Source organism: Papaver somniferum, chromosome 8, assembly GCF_003573695.1.
Source record: "Papaver somniferum cultivar HN1 chromosome 8, ASM357369v1, whole genome shotgun sequence".
Lineage (NCBI taxonomy): Eukaryota > Viridiplantae > Streptophyta > Magnoliopsida > Ranunculales > Papaveraceae > Papaver > Papaver somniferum.
Genome location: NC_039365.1, coordinates 98,701,314 through 98,723,365, shown reverse-complemented (window position 1 = coordinate 98,723,365; position 22,052 = coordinate 98,701,314). Strand labels below are relative to the sequence as shown.

Below are 22,052 nucleotides of genomic sequence, written 5' to 3'. Positions count from 1 at the left end.
AAATAAAAATAAGGGTTTCTTTTTGAGTAATCAGTCTATATCTGTTCTGTTTTTGGGTCTCTGAAAAAGGCAAAAAACAAAAGAAGTTATTCTTCACTATCTTTAAAAGTGATCAATAAATAGAATCAAAATTCCGCAAGCGTAATAGAAAATTAAAAGAGAAAACCTTATATTTCACTCGAACATAAAGATTATAAACATTTGCTAGATCTTCTTTCGAACAACTCGAACCGAGGAAAATATTAGACCTGTAACTTCTTGAAATTGATAAAGAAGAGTACTTTAGCCACCTAGTGTAAAAATCGATTTCGCGAAAAGACAAAACCTTGGACAGAATGTCCAAATTTATATATTAGGAAAGTACTTTTTAAAATTCTTAAGTACTACCAAAATAGTGAATATCATGTATCTGTATCGTAACAGCCGGATCCGATACTCATATACAAAAGATTATATCGGTTTTTATCGGTGATACATCATTAAGACTAGAATTTTAAATATTTATATATGTTTCAATTTAAAAAAATTGGTGCCATATGTTGTGTTAATTCTCAAAATCAAAAGTTTTGTAGTACAAATTCAATCCCATTCCACTATCCATCAGATATTTACTATTCCTATTTCAGATTGACCCCGTCGTTGCTATTAACATGAATTGACGATGTTGAAAATAAAAACGTCAACGATAATGAATTGCCATTTGTTAAATCTTCGGAATAAAGAGAAGGAGCAATAGAAAATCATATCTATTTCAAGGATAGAATCTTATTAGGAAAATGAAATAGTTGGAAATTTCTTTACCGAGTTTTCAAGAGTACGGAAAAAGAAGAAGAATAGGTGCATGGCAGATGTGTTTTCACTGGTTATAAATTAAGAAATCCCAGTGCATCACAGTTCTCGTTGCCGTGCAAAATCGATTACCTGCACGTTTCTTGGTCCCGCAATTGCAATTTTTCAAAACACTTAGCAATCCCCGGGGTAGCATTTGACGATTACATTAGTTACCGTGTGAATATCAGCATTGGCAATACATGATTTCCATCGAAAAAGTACAAAAATAACTAAAATGATGAAGAAATGGGAACAAAATCATTTATTAGACTTGGTCTGCCGTTTTATTAAGTTCGTGTCGATAGTCAAACCGTAGCATAATGTCAATATATTCAGTACATAATCATTCGGGCCCCGACTATAGGAATTGTCTGCCAAGTCAAACATTGACTGTTGACGGTGCACTCTCTTAATTAGTTTTAACTTTTAACTACCCAACAGTAACTTGGATTTTGTTTCTAGAATCTCAACTGAAGAGCTAAAAGGTTAGCTGGTTATGGCTATACAGCCTACAAGTCAAGATGGTCGGTGCGCCACTTTATTAGTCCTCGCAACAACGCTGTCTCGATAGAGCCTGGACTCCTCAGAGGCTTTAGTGATGCTGATGTTGTTGGGCGGAGGCCAAAATCAACATGCATCACTTAGCTACCAAGTTTGACCCATGTGAATCAAAATGCATCACTTAAAGATTTGTTTTCTTCTTCTTCCCTTAGCTCTCTATTACTCTAGCAGTCAGTCAAGCCTTGCATTACTCATCTGGAAATAGAGAGGAGGCCAAAAAAGAACACAAATTAGGTTTGTCACTTGAGGATAATAACTACAGTCTCTATATATATATATATGACATTCAATCTTGCATTTATATCGAAAAGGATGTCCCAAAGGAAAGAAAAAAAGGTACAGTACTGTATGTGTGTATCTTTAAAGTATCCACACACACAGGGAGAGTAGGAAACCATAAAAATTTGAAATACATATAGTGTTTGATACGTAGCATCCAAAAGTTATCATGTGTCTATCCTTTTCTATAGTCATCACTACTAGAATTTTATTTATGCACTGGCACATTGTGATCCATATATATTCCCACTTACCCAATCAAATACTACTCCAACAAGAGTATTGCTTATTGGCTATTGCAGTAACTTTTACACCAAATACCAATGTCACTGACTACCCACTGTGAACAAGGAGATAATTAATCTTCATTTGAATCCCAAATTTGTTCTCTGATTTGCAAACGAGGACTCCTTCTATGTCATATTTGTTTTGTTAGCTGCTGGCTGCGGCAGTGCAGTTCGTCCTCATCAAGTTGCAAGTTAATACATGGACGCGATGCCCGCCAATTGAGTCAAGTCATAAATCTTGAGGCGTCCCTTTCCAAAGTTAGATTAGTGTGCCGTGTCATTGCACACAATGATAAACCCTCACACCTCTCTATCGATGATTGCTGGATTATTCCTTTTAGTGATTAGACCTGGCCACGCCAAATTCAGTTCTTCTATTTTTTTCATCCAAGAACCTCCAATTAATTCTCTATTATTCTTTTTTTTTTTATTTTTTTTTTCTATAAACAAGTAACCTTTTCATTAATGGAAATTCAAGGTTACAATGAGTTTAAGATCGAAAATAACAGAATACAAAGTAACAAGAACATACCGTACAAGTACAATACCGAGAAATCCGACAAGACAAAGAGAAGGATTACCGGAGTAAGACAAATACAAGTATGAATAAGATCCGATTAAATCGGAGGAAGAATAGTTTTTTGCGGAATTAGAATCCAACCATTTAGTTTGTTTTTCTTCTTTAGAAAGATATGCTCCTAAAATAGGAGTGATTTGCTCAAATCTCTTGAAACTAGTGATGAAGCTTCCGTCGTCAAAGAAATCACCGATGAAGATGAAGATTTCGTCGTTGGAGAGCATCACTATCCATCTTCAAACCTACCCCAATAACCATAAACCGCCATTAAAGTGAAGATAAACCTCAAAAGAGTACATAAAACCACCATAATGGTGTAGATAAGAAGAAAACATAATAAAAATTAAGCTACAACTACTAACCAACCTAGAAAACAAGAAATAGTGAAAAAATCTGCTTAGATCTAGCCCAAAATGAACTAGACCTGAGCAGAAAAGAATTGTTCTTGATGGTTTTGTTGTTGAAGAAGAAGGAGTGAAAGAGGAGAGAGAGGATAAGGTTGAGAATTTTTTTTAATTCTCTAATTCTAAACCTAGTCTTAACACATTATTGGACCAACAACAATGAGAGCACTTAGTCAGCAATGATAGACCACGACCGGTTTTATTTTGTTTTAGTAGGAGTTGTAGGGTTATCGTTTTATTATGTCCTTGTTTTTGTAGGAGATGTAGCTCTAGTTTGGGGTTTTAGCGACTGGTCTTGAGTCTCTCAAGAGAGAATGCAATACCCTAAAACACAATAAAAGTGTGTAGCCGAATGCAATCAGATCTTTTACATTTGAAACATTTTGTTTATAGGGTGTTTGGGTGTACACTCTTAAGTTGCTTTTCAGCTTCTGAAAGTCGAAAAATCAGAAATCAGTTTGACAATTATTTTTCAGAACCTCTTTTAGAAGCTGAAAAGACAGTGTGTAAAGTAAAATAATTTTGTTTCTAGCTTCTGGCATCCGAACATGCTATTACATGCCAAACTGTTTAACACACCGCACCACAGCAGACCATACACAATTTAGCACACCACAGCACAGCAGACCACAAACAACTATGTACAACACGACTGCTCCTTGTTGAAACGGGCACTCTCTTTTTTCGCATATAAAAAAAGTATATAATATGAGTTGTAAACCAAAGATTAGTGTGGATCAAGTGGGCTAATGTAATCTAATTACTTAATTAGTGCTTGGATTATGCTGCAAATGTAGATTTTCTTTGTTTTTAGTAAAAATCTTTTTTAAGCTTATGGGTCATTCCTAGTCATCATTCCCTTGTTTCACGGATAAGTCTTAATAACAACAAACCAGATTCAGGCTGTGGATGCCTGTCCTTCGCAAGTCGACATCCCTCCCGTTAACATTGACTGCTATTTCGGTTAAACATGATCTTTTCTTACCCAAAAAAAAAACAACTAATTTATTCGTTTAAGTAGGATAAAAAACAATTAGTAGTATAGATTAAAATATATCTATAAAAAAATAAATCACACAGAGCTATTGGTTGGCAACCTAGCAACAAATTGGGCACCAACCCCCTAATATCAATAGTCCTCCAGCAAATAATATATTAGAGGGAGTTTAGTAGGTCAACTGTCTGTTTGGTCCATTTAGAAATATATATTATAGTTTGGTCATAGAAATAATGATTTGGTCCTAGGGTGACATCATGGATGATGTAATTGTCATCTTATAGTGGCATAAATAACCTTTTAGGTCCATATATACACAAAAAAGAGAAGAAAAAATCTTATTTTTAGATTCACTTTCTCTCTCTTCTTTATTTTCAGATTTACATTCTCTCTCTTCTTTATTTCCAGATCTAGTTTTTTCTTCTCCCCATTTTTTTTTCTCTGCTCATGATGATGAACGACGATGTTTTTGGGCTCTCTTTTATCTGCTAATGTTGTTGTTGTTGATGATGATGATGATGAAGACAATAAAGAAGATGATGAAGTTTTTGCTTTTCTTTTTCGTTTTTTGTTGATTTTCTGCTGCTGTTGAAGATGAGGAAGATGATAAATACGATTAAGATGATGTTGCCGATGCCAAATACTATGATGATGATTTAGTTTTTGAAGAAGATGTAGTTTTTGTGTCTTTTTTTCGTCTCTACTGTTTGAAGTTGTTGTTGAAGATGATGAATACGATATTGTTGGTGCTGTTTTGAAGACTATGATGTTTGTTGCTGCTGTTGAAGACAACATAAGAGTTTTTATCAAGAGTTCATTTCTGGAATGAACTCTGTTTTTTTAGCTTTTTATATGGAGTTCATTTCTGGAATGAAGTCTGTTTTTTTAGCTTTTTATATGGAGTTCATTTCTGGAATGAACTCTGTTTTTTTTTTTAGCTTTTTATATGGAGTTTATTTCTGGAATGAACTCTGTTTTTTTAGCTTTTTATATGGAGTTCATTTCTGGAATGAACTCTGTTTTTTTAGCTTTTTATATGGAGTTCATTTCTGGAATGAATTCTGATTTTTTTAGGTGATTTCTGAAAAAATAACTAAAAATTAACAGGAGTTCATTTTGAAGAATGAACTGCTACAAAAAAATAAGTAGAAATTAACACGGAAGGGTCCTTTTATCCATTTAATATTTTTAAATAATTATGAACCAAACAGTAAAGGCGTTTTCCCAAAGGACTAAACTGACATGGACCCACCTAAAAAAAGGACCAAACTATATTTTACCATCGTTTATTTGTCAAATTAAATTACTGAATAATCTGATCTTTTAGGCGGTAAATTACATAAGATAAATGGAGTGTTACTTGTTCAAGTAGTAATTTTGCCCCTGTCTGGCTTTCCTCCTAGCCATAATGGGTTTTCCAATAATAACAATGTTGCAGAGAGGGGAAGAGACAAAATCCAAGAATCAAAACAAAACAAAACGCCGTTATATAATGCTTAGCTGTTAACTGCTGGAAACTCTTGTAATATGAGAGGGACTTTTCTCCCCTCCTCCTGTATGGACCAGCTGGCACGGCACTCAGCCCCTTTGCACATGGCCACAGCTGCTTTTGTCTGGATTGTTTAATCATTGTTTCACTTTCACTTTTTTACCCTCCACCAGATTCTATTTCTAATCTCATACACATCTTTTCAATATTGCTTGCAGTAGAATCTAGTGTTTTCGCACACCCCTCTAATTCTATCAATGCATACTATTCTCTGTATGCCCCTCATGTTAGGTTTTCGCATACAATTTTTTTTGTACACAGAGACTTTTGTGTCAACTCAACTGCAATACTGCTGCATACACCCAAAATTTTATATTGTCGCATCACAGTCAATATGGCGGGTGAGTTTTGAGATTGTTACTCTCTTTATGCCTTATAACTTTCTCTTTTTCTACTTCTTTTTCTTTCAATTCATTCTTCTTCTTCTCATCTTTTATTCCTGGTGATTTATTTTAATGATTGTTGACGAATTATTTTCTCTCTGTGAATGATGCTTCCATGGTATGGCGCATTTTTCTTTGTTTTTCTTATATTTTAAAGCTGGCTAGGTATGAAATGGCACCACGAAATAGTATTCTAACATTGTTTGTCGGATTATATAAGTGATTAGATTGGAGATTATTAGAGTTGATCTCGAACACTGTTGGGAAAACACGAAAAACTGTTTCAATTTTGTTTATATATTCTCTTTATTGTCCCACAAAATCAAGTAATAGAAGACTACACAGTGCCATTCTGTTGATGCACGATGATTATTAAAGATATTAACACATCCTCACTAATTCATGCACTACTAAATGTCTTGGCCTCCCATTTCTTCCATAAACTAAATTGCGCAAGGGTATTTAAGGAAATAAGTGGTAGCAAAAGTAGAAAGGTAAGCAAGTATGGTATTCTGACAGGTTTAGGGTTTTAGTACTTTTATCTATCTAAGCAAAGTCCGTCATTGGTTAGTGTTACACTGTTTTGCTGACTTAAAGTAATCAGACGGTACGGAATCTAATCGAGAGGGAATATTTATATGGGTGCGTGTGAACACTCAAAACGACCACATATGATAGGTCGACCTCTCTAACATCAACCCCTAGGTTAACCTACGCACTCTTATTACAGTATTTTCAATCATAATTTTCTATCTCAGATTTACGGTCAAAAGGCAAAATCTTCTTCCAAACTACGCGGGGCCAAACCTAGCAGGAATAAGATGTTTTTTGTTGGCAGATCCCCCGGCGGCTATGATCGACAAGGGTGCGCAACAGTTTGGTTCTGCTTGCACGCACAGTGTTGATCCAATCCGTTAAATGGCATCTTGGGAGGGCCGGCAAATGAGAGCCCCAAGCAACTTTGTACTAAGATGCTTACATAAATAAATTTTTTGTTGGTATCATCGTTTAGTGATTTTGTTCTTATATAGACATTAAAAAGAAAGAAAAAAGAAACCGTCATCCTGGTATTTTAAACTTTAATAGGATATCTAATGTAACAAATTAACATGGATGACTTTAACCTTTACCACTATTCGAAAATGATTCCAACACTACCGACACTTCCCTATGGGTTTTTGCATTGGCTGTTATTGTTCCATGCTTATTGACATTTTACGTGTGGTGCTTGATTATTCTTATTAGTAAAATCGTTTTCGCCAACACCATCGATAACCTTTAAATCAATCTTTATTCATTTTTAATTATAAAATTATTTTCTCGTAACTTTTCATACAGTAGCCATATCTGTTATCTCTTGTGCATTTTTGTTTTTCTCCATGTCTTTATGATAAAACTTATGCATCAATTGTAATCTAAAAAGTTTACCATATAATACCCAACTAGATGATGACGATGATGCCTTTCATTTCCTCTTTTTCCAAATCACATTCGGACCCCGGATTATTTCTAGCATTTTTAAGTCTCGAGACACAAAGATTAGATTATAAAAGTAAATAATCAGTCTTAATTACACAGATGTCATTAATCACATGAAAATGAATTACACAAAACTGCTCCAAAATGGGAATTTGTTTTTTCTTTCTTTTTTGGCAATGTCTAGATTCACATTTGGTGAATTATTTATAAGAAAACAATAGTTCTTTTTAATAAGGAATCTCTTTTTGCTGGCGTTGTTCAAGTTATCTACAAAACATGTTTAAGTTAGTCAAGAATCTGGTAATCGGAGAACATTATGGTAAACATCTACCATATATGCACAAATATCTCACATATTTGGCAGATATTTATTGTAAACTAAATCGCTGCTTAATTGTTTGCATATAAGATGGATTGGGTCGACATTTTGAATTCCAATCTTGGTGGTTATACTTATGTAATTATCTTTACCACTTGTGATAAAAACTAGTAAATAGTCCTATGTACGATGCACGTACCGGTAACCTGTGTACCTTCTTAGCGGCTATAGTAAATATATTTTCTTTAATTACCCAGTTACTGCCGGCTGCCGGTTGAATTAATAATAGATTTGATACGTATGAATATAGTCCCGAAATGAGTGAATTTCCCATTTGGTATAGAAGTCTCATTACCATGTCATATAGAACTAAACTAACTAATGTCAATGGTGTCTTGAAAGATTTTTAGGGTTTTTCTCTGAATTCATAGCATATTCGACCAACCAGGTAATTCTTAATTTTTTAACTTTTCATTTTTAAACCAGCTGAATTCACCAAAATTTTACAGATGAAAACAAGGAAACTCCAAATAAATGCTTGATTATTTTTTTCTTCCTGTGTATTTAATATATTAACCATAAAATCAAACATCTGTAAAAAAGCAAAAAAAAAAAAAGAAAAAGAAAAGAAAAGGTTAGGGTTAGAGAGAAAAGAAGAGACTCGTCTCGTGAAAGGAGAAGAAGGAAAAGAAAAGAAAAGCCGTTCTCTCTTTCATTTCTTCTTCTTCTTCTGCTCCTCAATATATCTCTCTCTCTTTCTCTTTCTCTGTCTGTCTTAAGCCTTTTCAAGACTCACACATTCATTCCTTGCTTCCTTCTTTAAAATCACGAGATCCCCATCTATTTTTCCTCTTCTTTCTCTCTCTCTCTCTGAATTTCCTTCCATGTCTTCTTCTTCTACTTCTACTTCTACTACTACTACTACTACTACTGCTACTACTACTACTTCCAGACAAATCTCTTCTTCTTTTTCTTCTTCTTCTCATTGGTGGCTTTCATTTTTCTGTTGAATTAACAGAAAAAACCCAGAAACAAAAACATTTAAAGTTTTCATTTTTTTTTGTTTTTGGTTTGATTAAAAATGTCAAATTCCAACAGAGAGTTTGATTCTTCACTAAATGATCGATTTCGTAGTACTGCATTAACTTGTACTAATGATAAAGGAGGAGTAGAAGATAATAAACCAGATTTCAAAGAACTTGATTTGGGTTCACCAGTTTCACCATTAAGACTAGCAAATCGTAACAGTAATGTTCACACACCAAGCAGTAGTTCAGGTTCATCTGGCTCAGTCTGTGGTAAAAATGCAATTGTTAAAACCAGCAGCCACTCCGGTGAGATTGAAAGTAGACATAGCCCGACTACTACTACTGTTACTGTTAACGAAACTACCCGATCCGTTCCGGTACATCGCAATTCAAGACCGGGTCATGTACGATCTCACTCAGCAGGTGTTCCCTTGATTTATTCAGGAAATTCTTCTTCTTCTTCCTCGGCGAATTCTCCGGTGAATCTAAATGCTTTACCGACTGGAAATATATGTCCATCTGGGAAACTATTGAAGACTGGAATGGCACATAAAAGTCCAGCGAGATACGATGTTTTGGGTTCTGGAACTGGAAATTATGGTCATGGAAGTATAATGAGAGGCGGGGTTGGGACGAAATCTGGAGGAAATTTGAACGAAGTTTTAAGTGGTGCTGGGAAATCAGGGAATTTGGTGGATCCAGAGGAGTTGAAAAGAGTTGGAAATGAGAAGTATAAAAGAGGGAATTTCTTAGATGCTTTGTATTTGTATGATAAAGCTATTGCTATTTCGCCTGAAAATGCAGCTTATAAGAGTAACAGAGCTGCAGCATTAACTGGTCTTGGACGATTCATGGAGGCCGTAAGAGAGTGCGAAGAAGCGGTTCGATTGGATCCTGGATATTTTAGAGCTCATCAGAGATTGGCTTCTTTGCATCTTAAGTGAGTATCAAGAACTGGAATTTCTATTGTGGATAATGTGCTTAGTTTTGTATACATTATGTTTTCAGTTTGATGTCAATTTTAGGTTGTTTAGATCTGATTTACCTAAGATAGTTCTTATTTTTCTGCTTCTATTTGTGTAAGATTTAGATAATTTTTGCTTTTTCTATTTTGATAGTGGTTGCTGTATTTACATCCTGATACTAGTTTAGGAAAGATTCATGGGGTCCTTGTTAGTCAAAAAAGAAAAGAAAATAGTTCATGGGTCCTTTGTTTTCTCATCTCTAAGCTTTCGAGGTTTTTCCACGAACAGGATCCATTGAATGTCTGGTTTGCCTTATGGTTGCTTCATTAGTTTAGATTCATGAGTAACTTTTGTAGTCCACCAAGCAAGATTCAACTTTCTTTGTTTTCTTCATTTGTTTCTACTCGTAAAGGGCCATCTATCTATTTATTAGCTTTTTTTGGTGACTTTGATGCCTTAGGAATAAAGATGTTCGGGGATCAAGTTCATGATTTTGAAGTACATTTCATGTTGATCTTCTTACAGGTTAGGTCATGTTGAGATTGCCAGGAAGCACATTTCTTTTCAAGGGCAGCATCCTGATCCAACCGAGTTGCAAAAGTTGCAAGCAGTAGAGAGGCATCTAAATAGATGTACTGACTCGCGGAGAATTGGTGATTGGAAGAATGTACTAAGGGAATGCGATGCTGCCATCGCCGGGGGAGCAGAATCTTCTCCTCAGGTAAAAATCATATTGTGGACTTAAATGTCCTGTCATAATCCTGCCCGTTGATTTGATTTATAATGGATAAAATCAGATGGCCTGAAATGGTTAGAATGGAATTTTACAGCTCCTTGCCTGCAGAGCTGAAGCCCTTCTGAAGCTCCATCAACTAGATGATGCAGATTCTTGCCTAGGAAAAATACCCAAATTCGAACCATCACCAGCTTCCTTCTCGCAGACCAAGTTCTTCGGGATGCTATCAGATGCTTATATCTTCTTTGTTCGCGCACAAGTTGAGATGGCACTGGGAAGGTGAGCTAATATACTACAGTTTTGCTTTTTGTTTTATGAACACGGTAGTAGATTGAGTCTTGTTTGAGTTATTACTAACGAGACTTTGAAGATTAGAGGTAAAAATCTAAAATATGAGAAAAGAAAGGGGTCGCCTTGATGCTCTTGCTGTGTAGTGTATATCTATCTGTTTCATACTCGCATAAGATTGAAAGTAGTTTCGGATTTGATACCGTCCATATTTCCAGAATTCAAATTTCTCTAGTACTCGGATTTTCTTTCTGTATCCTGGTGTTGGTGAAAACTCGTGTTTGACAAATCATGATTCAAACATGGTTGTCGAAATATATTCTAAGGGTCTTGAGTTGAATATTTTTCTTAGGTTTGAGAATGCAGCTTCGGCTGCTGAGAAGGCAGGGCTCATCGATCATCGAAATGCTGAAGTTGCAGTGATGCTTAACAATGTGAGGCTAGTGGCAAGAGCTCGTGCCCGTGGGAATGATCTCTTCAATTCTGGCAAGTATGCCGAAGCCTGTTCAGCTTATGGAGAAGGTCTTAAGTCGGACACTTCCAACTCTGTTCTCCATTGTAATAGAGCAGTTTGTTGGTCTAAACTTGGAAACTGGGAGAGATCCGTGGAAGACTGTAACCAGGCTCTTAAGATCCAGCCTAAGTATACAAAGGCCCTTCGTCGGCGAGCTGCGTCCTATGGCAAGGTGAAATGGGATTTCAGTATTCTAATTTCACATTTTAAGCTTCTTAAACTTTCTAGCTGATCAACTGTTACTTATTTTTGGATGGATTATAGCTTGAACGGTGGCTTGAATCTGTGAGGGATTATGAATCTTTGAGAAGAGAACTACCAACGGACAATGAAGTGGCAGAAGCTCTGTTTCATGCTCAAGTTGCACTGAAGAAATCTCGAGGGGAGGAAGTCTCCAATTTGAAATTCGGCGGTGAAGTTGAGGAAATCATGGGCGCCGATCAATTTAAAGCTGCAATATCTTTACCCGGTCAGTAATCACCAACCTCATTGGTTCTAGGATGTGCTTCTTAGATTGTAGCTGTATACCACATAGCTCACTTAGCAAACAAACTCAAATGTGATATGTGGCAGAAGAATAGAAAGAGGATGACACAAATACCATCGATATACTTTGTTTTTCAGGATACATAGGGCAACATTCTTGGTGGGATCAAGTTCCCCAAAGCTCTTAGGCAAATTATGTACCGGTAAAAAATATAAACTATTATTCGCTTTAGGCAAATGATGAAATCTGGTGTTTACAGAGTTTCTTTTGAACGCTTTTCCCAGTTATAATAAATCAGAAGTGAAACGAGAAAATATAGTTATATAGTTCCCTACTAATGCCCATAGATCGAACTTGAACTTGCAGGTGTTTCAATTGTCTTCTTCAAGGCCGTTTCAAACCAACAATGTGATCAGATTTCCCCATTCGTGGACACGTTGTGTGTTCAGTACCCATCTGTGAATTTTCTCAAGGTTAGTAACTAGTATTACAGTAACGAACCTTTTTACTTTTCACTGCAATTTTTTTTTGTCCATCAATCATTCCCATAAGTATGATAAGAATGTGGTTAATTCAAACATCATTATGTGATTTTGTAATTTTAGGTGGATGTGGGAGAGAGTGCTTCAGTAGCCAACACAGAAGCTGTTAGAATTGTGCCAACGTTCAAGATTTACAAGAATGGTCACAGAGTTAAAGAAATGATCTGTCCTAGCCATCAAGTATTGGAGTATAGCGTAAGGCATTATAGTCTCTAGAACCACAACTAAGTTGTGGTTCTTATTGCAACATTTCTACGTTCTCTTCTCATGATCCAGCCTCTGTTGCGTGATAGTAATTTCTCCACACCCTCTGCTATTCAGTATTACGTACAGGGATTACCAATTTTCACCTGTCCAGAAAAACAGCCTGATTTCGTAGAGCCAAGGCCTGAGAAACCCAGAGTAAAAATATTCTTTCTTTGAGTCTTTAAATTTTATTCATTTCATTTTCATTGCTCTCTCTGGGTTTCCGTATTCATTGTTTCCGCATCTCTTTTTACTCTTCTTTCGGGTTTCCATTAAAGGCTTTAAGCTGGCCTCATTCATGTGATCCAACTCTCTGAAAGATGAGATAAGTGTACAATTTAGAGAGGCCTCTCTGAAGTCTTTCATAAGGTTTGTTTGGTAGAGAGAAAGAAAGAGAGAGGGAGAGAGAGTGTATGTAAATGTATGTATGTATATGATATATATCAAAATATTGGAAGCCATGATGGAAGGTTTGAGGCGTGGTGGATATCGGGAGAGAGTAAGATTGGTCATGAGTCGTGGTAATATTCATCTATGTTGTTTCTGCTCTACCATTTCATGAATAAATTTTCAACATTTTTCATCTTCCATATCTCCATTCCATTTTCTTGTATTTTCCATGATTAATGCTCCTGTCAAATTACTGTTGTGAACTATTCTTGGATCTTGATGTAACAGAAAACATGCAGGATGATTTGTTGAGTAATGTGGGGTTTTTGTGTTGTGTTTCTTTTGGAAGGGTGTTATTTATATTAGATCACTGTGCAGGTATATAAGGCAGCCACCCAGTACATTGTCTTTAAATGTGAAGACTGCTTACTTTATGAGGTGGTTGAGATAACCTTGGAGGCATTCATTTATACCACCACCACCACCACCTTTGGCTTTGAGTGCAGTAGAGTCTTGTTGTAATTTAAGATTCTAGTTTGTTTGTTTTTCACTAAACTTTGATTTCAAGGTCTCATCTCAGAATTGTCATGTGTGTGTGCAACTACAATCGTATAAATGTAGTCCGGTCCTTTAATACACTTGGATTAATCTCTGGTGATAATTTGACGGGTAGAAATGGAGCAAAACTAGCTTGAAGAACCTGCATTCTTTTTTTCTTTCAAGTTGAAAAGACATTAGTTGTGGTGAAAAGAAAATAAGAACATAGACAACTAGAGGTCAAGCTTTGCAATGCGATTTTTTTTTTTGGCGATGCAAGAAATAAATTAAAGTATCTAATCGAATTTGTCTTTAGAGTCCAAGACAAAATAGGTGTTGGCAGTAACCGACAATTTAATGAGAGAGGTGAGCTAGAATAAACATATATGGGCATTTGACGAAATGTTCTCCAACTTTGTCAAACTTACATCATCAAGGAAAAAAACTTTGTCAAATTTACTTAGGAATTACATATTGACTTACTCTGTACTCTGTAGACTACTAGTCTTAAAAGCTGCACTCAAACACAGTTTGAAAGAAAAATAAATTAAATCCTTGGAGCATATTCTCAAGGACAATGAAACCAGGGAGAGACAGTAACAGGTATGGGAATATTCTTGCATTTGTTGACATGATACATTGAGAGAGGAAGCTTGGCCATTTTTTTGAGGTAATACCCTGCATGCTATGGCACACATACAAACCCTATCGTCATCAACAACATCTGTAGCCATCGCGAACAATATCTATCATACCCCATTCTCTCTCTCTCTCTCTCTCTCTCTCTCTCTCTCTCTCTCTCTCTCTCCTGTTATGTCAAATTTCCCTCCTCCTCCTTCACGAATTTGTAGTAAATGTTTTCAGGGGACCATTTTAGAAACGAGTTTTACTTTTTAGTTGGAATGAATGACTCGAGAAATCAGTTATAAATACAATATTTACTAGGTTGTACTGTAGTATCCCAACTAGCTTATCTGCTTGGCAATGTCTTGGAGTTGATAGATTAGAGAAGACAGCATTACCAACGAGCTGTGGAGAGATCATTCCATAAAAAGGTAACTATGAATATCTTCCACTGGAGTTCCATTAAGAAGAGAAACCTCATCAAGATCATACCATATTCCATGCTGCTGACAGACCTTTCTTTCCATTATCCCGCGCAATTTCTACTAAGCCGCTGATACAATCATCCGTCAAACTCTGAAGCGATTTTAAATGGCGCTGAAAAAACATGGAAAAACCAATCTCAAGCCGACTGATTTTGCCTTTCCCCTTGACTCTGCCAGCAGCCGTTGTCAACTGGGTGGAACCCATTAAAACATGGGTAAACGTAAACAAGAACCCATGGCAGAATCACTCATGGACATACATGCAGCTACATTTTTCATACAGAACAATTTCCTGAAGGAGTTTCAACAGAGACATTAAATCACATTGGCAATTACAACTGCAACAAAAAGAAAACCAAGTTTAATCTAAATTCATTACATATCTAATTGAATTATGATATTTGATCTTTTCGGTTAATTGAGGTAAACTTCTTTGTTTCAATATTTGAGAACAAGCATCTGATTACTTTTACTTTAGGTGAATTATCAACCATCTGAATTACATAGCATTATACGTTATTCTCTTATAACAGCCACCGACACTCCCAACCAATCCATGTTGCCACATTGTCATGCACCAGTGGCATATAGCCTAGTCCATTCTTTGGCTGCAAGGTACCAAGAAGAGGAAGAAACTCCAGTTATAGACAAGTAGATAAATGAAGAAGCAAGAACGAAGACAAAAAAGTACGAAAAAAAAAGAAAAGAAAAGACAAAAGCGAGAAAAAAAAAGGACACTGCCATTTAAATGAATAAGATCATAGAGTCTGTCATCAACCATCAAACAGAAACTATTTCATATACGGCATCCTAGAGGAGAAACTGAGAAAAAACTTAAAAGTAGACGAAAAAGCACCTGTTTCAACTGCCTCTGCCTCATTTGCCTTCCAGTGCTTGGCAATGTTTTCAGAAAGAGGATCATCTGGGTTTGGGGCACTAAGAAGTGCTTGAATACTAATCCAGGAAAAAGAGAAGTACAGTAAGAAATGAAATAAAGAAACCACTTGCAACAGCATATATTCATCTTTTACAAAAACCATTCTGACATTTTAAGAACTAGCCATCTTTTATTTTGTTTCCCTAAAACAGTTGGCAAGCAAGATTGTTAAGAGATATAAAATGTTGCACATGTCCCTCTACTTCTTTAGAATGTAAACGAGGTCTATATGCATTACAGAAACTAGCAAGATTGTGTCGCAGATTATCTGTAAACTGAAATTTGACAGCAACAAAAAAATATGCCAAAATATGTGCCTCCAACAGAATTTCTTGTCTCACAAGAAACATTTTGCACAGTGCAAAACACAAACAACAGCTTGTGAAAAAAATGTACAAGAAACCACGTACCTTAGTAGCACAGTACGAATCTGGAGGGCAGGGCTCCATTTGTCTTTCAGGATATCAAGACATATTCTTCCAAGCTGTATCAACAATTTTTCAGCTTAGATGCAAAAATATCACCAGATGTTCTAAAAACAATAGAAAGATCAGAAACAGATTCACTTGCCTTGTCGATGTTGGGATGGTAAATTTTAGTTAGAAAGCGGACCTGTTCCAAATAATCCACAATGCTCAAAGAGTCAAGTCATACCAGAAGGAAAAACAAAATGCTATAAATTAAGTCATAAAAACAAATTAAAAAGTTCAATCTCGGTTCTAAAACAGAACCTGGATGCTCCCAGATTTAGACATGAAAATAAAATGAGACTCTAAATGCATACACCACCTATAAATGTAACGCGATGGCTGCTAATTTGAATGGGTCTTCAGAATAACTAATAGATGAGGGCTCTTGTTAAAGTCATGACAAACACAAACCAGATCACAAGATGATAGAAGAATAGAGATTAATCTCACGATAACTAAAACCAGTAGTTTTAGGGAGTCATCCCCAGTAACTAGGATCAATGCTATTTAGGAGTTGGGATTGTACTTCTACTCTAGTTCTCAATTGTATCTCTTGATTGTTTTCTCCTTTGTATGAACCAACTTCACTGTCCACATACTCCCAATCTGTCTTCCTGATACCCGAGGCCCTAAAACCCAGATGAACGTCGAAACCCTTTCAGTTGAGGATATGAAACGTTTGAAAGAAAGAGTACAGATATTCTCTTACGTGGTTTGTCTTCCTCTTAGCAAAAACATTTTTGATATATAGTTTAGGCATTCAAGTCTAACAGTATTCAAACAAATTTGGATTACTTTTCAGGAATCAATAGCTACTGACAATAATCATGAACCTAAATTCTAACATCTGACTACATTGAGGGCTCATAAAGGGTACTTTCACAAAAAAATTCTGCCGTGATACATCTTATAAATTGCATGAGTGAGAGTTTACATGTAACAACACCAGAAAAAAATCAGCAAGCTATATTAGGTCAAAATATGAAATTATAAATCACCCGTAAAACCAGTATTCGGCATACAAACGAAACACTGAGGACGACTGCAAGCTTTACTTCTATTAAATGTCAACAGAGATTATCAAGACTGGAGATATGGATAAGTAGTCTAACTTCAAACAGATTAATGCAGCTAAAATAGACTTAAGGTTTAATGTTATTTGTTCATAATCCCGTTAGATTTAAGAAAGCAGAAACCAAATAGTCGCCAGCAAGTGTTACAGTACCTTAGGCGCAGCCATTGGATATTCTTCAGGCAGAAATAGTTCCAATTTAAAAACCCCACCTAAAAGATAATACCTTCATTACGTCAAACAATAACCCAAAGAGAATTAATTGGGAAAAGTAAACACATTCATACAATAGTTCCATTGAGGACACTAATATCACTTCATTCTGTATTTTCTTGAACAGTGACGATAATCTCATGAATGAAAAATATCATCACTTATGGCACCCTTTTCTCCATTTCCAAGGGTTCAGTTTCTTAGTTAGTTCCACAAGTTACTGAGGAATTTTCAAGTCCATAATAGTCATGGGATGAGAACAGGAATCGTAGCAAGTTGGAAACAATAAAAAAAATTCATCATACCATTTATTTCAAGGTAACAACAGCTGTTAAATTACACTAATCAAGCAATTCATAACCCTTTAACAATTAGGCAAAGAAAGTAAAGAAAATCAATTTAAGGAGGCATAATTAAGCAAATAAATAAGAATATACCTTCATATGGAGACTGTGTTGGACCAAGAATCATAACATTAAAATATCTCATGTTATCTTCTGAAGGAGAAGCACTAATTCCAGGAGCTGCATCAACAAACCACAATAAAAACCCTGATAATATCTCCAAACGCTCCATACTCACAAGCAATCAGAAACTAAGATTACCTGGTTCACTGAGTAGCCGCTGAGTTTCCTGTACGATGCCAAGACATTAATAAGAAACCCTAGAAATCAAAGACGGGGGTAGTAAAAATAAACCTAAATTAAGAAAAAATCACCATGGCAGAAAACAATGATTCATGAAACTGAAAGAAGGATTAATAGAAACAAACCTTGATAATCCTTCGTGGTAGATTACTGTTCGCCATTTTTAGAGAATAAATTGAGAAAAGCTTGAGACAGAGAGTAAAACAGGTTCGGTCTCTCTCTGTTTTGTAACAGAGAAAGAAAAAATCGAGGGTTTGATTTGGATTCGATGGAATGGAATTTGGGGAAATTTGGTACCCCTTTTCGGAAAGAGAGCTTCAGCTTTAAGATATTGGCCGGTGGAGTGCTTTATTTATTCCTTTCGTTGGGATTTGTTATTCACCGCTCTACCAAAAACCCAACATCTAGGTGCACATTCTCTTGCGGCCAGAAAAACATTTCCCTACCTTTGATTTTTTATTTTATTTGTATGAGGTAAAGAATTTGTGCCCCCAAGATTTTCGAACTCAGGTCGCTGATATTATCATCAGATTTTTCCTCTATACCTAAGTGGGAATTATATAATTGCCTCAATTCTAAAGGGCTTCATAAATATTCTTGTCCTACAATAAAAATACCCCTTTTCATCCAAAACCCATCAGAGGTCCATTAAAGATTATACAAGATTCCATATTTACCCTTTATTCTATCGAGTATCTTCTTCTTTTTTATTTCATTTTCATTTGCAGATGTAAAAGCTGTCCTCTCGCCTTCATCGTCGTTACCACCACCTTCTCCTCCGTCGCTGCAGATTCAGGAACACCATCTTCGCCATCACCTCCTATACTTCCACCAAATCCACCACCACCACCAAACGACATCAACGAGAAACTAACTTCTGTAATTAAATTCATTAGAAACATCATATTCAATTTCGATAACATCAGATTTGGATTGAATAACCTAAAGTCGATGATAACAGTTAGTTCTTAAAGACCTTTTTGCATCAATTTAGGAACAGACAATTAAAATCGTCATTAGAAGTTGATGATGGTGGTGGTGGAGGAAGATACCAGATCTATAATGATGGTGGTGGCGGCGGCGATGAAGGAGGTATGTAATTCAATCTATCACAATTTTATTAGAAAATGATGGTGATGGTGGTGGTGGTGGAAGATATCAGATCTATAATGATGGTGGTGGCGGCGGCGACGACGGCGGCGATGAAGAAGGTACGTATTTCATGTTACTTGATTTTTAGTTTAATTTATGAGAGTGGTAGAATTGATGAGGTAGATTTGTTTGTGGTTCTGGTTAGAATTGATGATGTAGATAGAAGAAATGATGTAATTGATGATGGAGATTGTGGTGGTTCTGGTTGGAATGATGGTTGTGGTGAGGATAAAATATTAATTTTGTTGATGGGGATAATGGTGATGTTGATTTTTGTGGTGGTGGTGGTGTATATTTTGTGTGACTGTGGCTGATGGTGGATACTCTGTGTGATTGTTGGTGGTGGTGAGGCTGGAATGATAAATACAAGAAGATCAGTGCTTGGTTTCATAGAAAACTCTGAGGTAACTACTACTTCTGTTACCTTACTCTTTATGTTCAAGTTCACGAGTATCAACTACTCTTATTGATCCCTTTTATGGGATCAACTACTGTTGTTGATCCTATGTATGGGATCAATTCCTGTTGTGGACAACATTATTTTTTTGGGATCAACTACTGACTCCTATTGTTGACATCATTTCCTTGCATTAGGATAGTCATGCTTGTAGTTTAAATCATGTTTGTTAAAAAAATTAGTTTAGTTTCTTGTTGGTTTGTGTTTGTGTATTGTTATTCAACTAATGGTAGTGGTGGTGTTTTTGAATTTTATAGTTGTAAGGTTTTCAAATGTTGAATTTGTGGTGCAATGGTAGAAAATAACGATGTGTATTAATTGGGAAGAGACGGTGAAAATCTTCATCAATAAGTGGATCTGAAGATTCAACCATCATAAACAAATTATAAGATAAGTTTGATCTCTTACCGTCATTCTAAGTAGTAGCCTAAATTTGATCTTGGTATTGATTTTTTGGTGTTGATTCAATATGATGTCTTTGTTTATTTCGATTTTAATTGAGATCTTGATTGTAATTCATTTTCCGAAACAAGCAAATAGATTTTATTTGTACTAGTGAGGTTGGTGGTGCTGATGGTGATACAAGCATTTGGTATTGTTGTTGTTGTTGTTATGGTAGTGGTGGTGGAAAGTGGTGGAAGGTGTTGTTACAGCGGTGTTGGTGGATGTTTGGTGCACTGCAAGTAATGTGTGGTGGTTTTTATTGTAGTAGTGTGGGTGGTGGCGTATTTTTTGTAAGGGATCAACTACTGTTGTTGACACCACTTATTGGATCAACTCCTGTTGTTGACACCATTTTTATGGGATCAACTACTGTTGTTGATCTCATTTATGGAATCAACTCCTATTGTTGACATCATTAGTATAGTCATGCTTGTAGTTTAAAGGTTAAATTATGTTTGTTAAAAAAAATTAGATACTTTATAGTACGAGTACCTAAAATGCTCTTCATATTGTGTATTGCCTTTCTTACATCAACATTATAAAGACTAGTGTGCTTACGGATTTTGTTTTTTGTGGTTTTTGAAAGTGTTGGTTGATGGGTGTGGTAGTAGTTGTGTGGTGTTGGTAGTGTCGATGTTGGATTGGTGGTAATGTCGGAATTTGGTGATTTTGTTGGTTTGTGTGTTGTTGTTTGACTGATGGTAATGGTTGTGCCTTTGGATTTATAGACATAAAGTTCTTCGAATGCTGAATTTGTGGTGCAATGGTAGCATGACTGACTCCGTGTCAGATGATGCGTGTTCGACTCACGCCAAGTTCACTTTCACTCATTCCTATATGTCATTTCGTTTTTTTGTATCAAAGATGTTTGTCGCAGAAATTTTTGTTGCTCCTATGTTTCTTAAGTAGTTGTCAGTTTGCAGTTTGCAGGTTCCAGGTTTATTGGTTTTTACAGTAAACAGACTCGTATAAATGCTGTCAACTCTAACTGTTGATCCCATTTTTTGTGGATCAACTTTTATTGTTGATCCAACTTAATGGGATCAACTTCAATTGTTGATCCCACTTAAAGGGATCAACTTTGGTTGTTGACTCCATTCACTGGGATCAACTTCGATTGTTGACGAAAAAAACAACAGAATATTAGTTAGTAAAGTTATTTTTGAACTTTTAATTTTTTGGATCAACTTCAGTTGTTGACACCTAATTTTGATGACGACGGTGATGGCGTCGGCGATGGTGGTGGCGGTGGTGGCGGCCGCAGCGGCGGCAGCACCAGTTACGGCATCAACAATGGTGGTGGTGGTGGTGGAATATTATTGGTGGTGGTGGCGGCGACGACGACGATGGTGGTGGCGGCAGTGGTGGTGGCAGCGGCAGTGGTGGCGGCAGCACCAGTGATGGCATCAACAATGGTGGTGGTGGTGGAATATTATTGGTGGTTGTATTTAGTAAGCGGTGGTGGCGTCGGTGCTGTTGGCGGTGGTAAAATTGTGGCGGTGGTGGATGTGAAGTAATAGAAAAAAAGTTTTGTTAAGGGATAAGGGTTCTAAGTGGAAAATAATATTGTTTATGAGGGTATTAAGGTAATCTACTTTTTAATGGATGAGACTTTTAAATAATAGGGATATTTTTATTGTTGTATAAAGGTATATTTATTAGGTGTCAAAACTAACGGTTTTTGATTAATATACCCCGTACTTAAGTGATACTGGTTCTATTCCTCTGATTTTCCCAAGCCAAATGTTTGTTTTGTCAACGTACTGGCATATGTATTCTGCTTATATCAGCATATGCATTCTGCTTATATCAGCATATGCATGCATGTCTAACAAGGATTTTGTCAGCAAATGCAATATAAGAATATCTTTACTGGGACATAAAGACCATAGAGGAGGTAGGACGGGCAGTTGGCCAGCAGATCTAGTAATAGTTCAGGATTCCTACATATGACAGTAGTTGATGTCGGCGTTTGAATTGTTGACAGTTAATTTGGATCGATGCTTATTACGACCTGCTTCACTAATCTAAACACACAAGTAAGAGAGGAAAGAAAGAAAAAACACTAGTAATTCAAAACGCGTTCATCCCTTGGTGAAATATAACAAGTTAAACCATATTAGTTGACAAGCAAAAAAAGTTAAAAGAGTTA

The 22,052-nt window shown here is 36.1% G+C and overlaps 3 protein-coding genes across 3 annotated transcripts; 2 read left to right on the top strand and 1 right to left on the bottom strand.

The window, feature by feature from the left end:
* Positions 1-8,356: 8,356 nt before the first annotated feature.
* On the top strand, positions 8,357-13,202 carry LOC113302243 (TPR repeat-containing thioredoxin TTL1-like). Its single transcript, XM_026551132.1, has 7 exons — positions 8,357-9,634; positions 10,185-10,380; positions 10,490-10,674; positions 11,036-11,369; positions 11,462-11,666; positions 12,051-12,157; positions 12,290-13,202. Exons 1-7 carry the CDS (start codon positions 8,748-8,750, stop codon positions 12,440-12,442), a joined length of 2,067 nt encoding a protein of 688 aa, XP_026406917.1. The 5' UTR covers positions 8,357-8,747; the 3' UTR covers positions 12,443-13,202.
* A 1,563-nt stretch (positions 13,203-14,765) lies between these two features.
* LOC113302242 (ubiquitin-conjugating enzyme E2 36-like) lies at positions 14,766-18,188 on the bottom strand. The gene is made up of 8 exons (XM_026551131.1): positions 17,973-18,188; positions 17,806-17,833; positions 17,638-17,724; positions 17,141-17,199; positions 16,016-16,057; positions 15,856-15,929; positions 15,365-15,462; positions 14,766-15,116 (listed from the first exon to the last, which is right to left on the bottom strand). The coding sequence occupies exons 1-8, from the start codon at positions 18,006-18,008 to the stop codon at positions 15,079-15,081; spliced, it is 462 nt and encodes a 153-aa protein (XP_026406916.1). The 5' UTR covers positions 18,009-18,188; the 3' UTR covers positions 14,766-15,078.
* LOC113305831 (glycine-rich protein 5-like) lies at positions 18,116-21,417 on the top strand. The gene is made up of 7 exons (XM_026554827.1): positions 18,116-18,255; positions 18,576-18,726; positions 18,813-18,939; positions 18,972-19,058; positions 19,159-19,259; positions 21,094-21,196; positions 21,353-21,417. The coding sequence occupies exons 1-7, from the start codon at positions 18,116-18,118 to the stop codon at positions 21,415-21,417; spliced, it is 774 nt and encodes a 257-aa protein (XP_026410612.1).
* Positions 21,418-22,052: the final 635 nt, after the last annotated feature.

What these genes read in the sequence shown, in the direction of transcription:
- LOC113302243 (XM_026551132.1), top strand. Translation starts at nt 8,748, where the DNA reads ATGTCAAATTCCAACAGAGAGTTTGATTCTTCACTAAATGATCGATTT. An exon ending in GAGCTGCGTCCTATGGCAAG is followed by an intron (nt 11,370 to 11,461) that starts GTGAAATGGGAT and finishes GATGGATTATAG; the next exon opens with CTTGAACGGTGGCTTGAATC. An exon ending in AGCTGCAATATCTTTACCCG is followed by an intron (nt 11,667 to 12,050) that starts GTCAGTAATCAC and finishes TTGAACTTGCAG; the next exon opens with GTGTTTCAATTGTCTTCTTC.
- LOC113302242 (XM_026551131.1), bottom strand. Translation starts at nt 18,008, where the DNA reads ATGGCGAACAGTAATCTACCACGAAGGATTATCAAG. An exon ending in AACACAGTCTCCATATGAAG is followed by an intron (nt 17,200 to 17,637) that starts GTATATTCTTAT and finishes ATTATCTTTTAG; the next exon opens with GTGGGGTTTTTAAATTGGAA. An exon ending in ATCCAATGGCTGCGCCTAAG is followed by an intron (nt 16,058 to 17,140) that starts GTACTGTAACAC and finishes TATTTGGAACAG; the next exon opens with GTCCGCTTTCTAACTAAAAT.
- LOC113305831 (XM_026554827.1), top strand. Translation starts at nt 18,116, where the DNA reads ATGGAATGGAATTTGGGGAAATTTGGTACCCCTTTTCGGAAAGAGAGC. An exon ending in TTTTGTTGATGGGGATAATG is followed by an intron (nt 19,260 to 21,093) that starts GTGATGTTGATT and finishes GATCAACTTCAG; the next exon opens with TTGTTGACACCTAATTTTGA. An exon ending in CAGTTACGGCATCAACAATG is followed by an intron (nt 21,197 to 21,352) that starts GTGGTGGTGGTG and finishes GGTTGTATTTAG; the next exon opens with TAAGCGGTGGTGGCGTCGGT.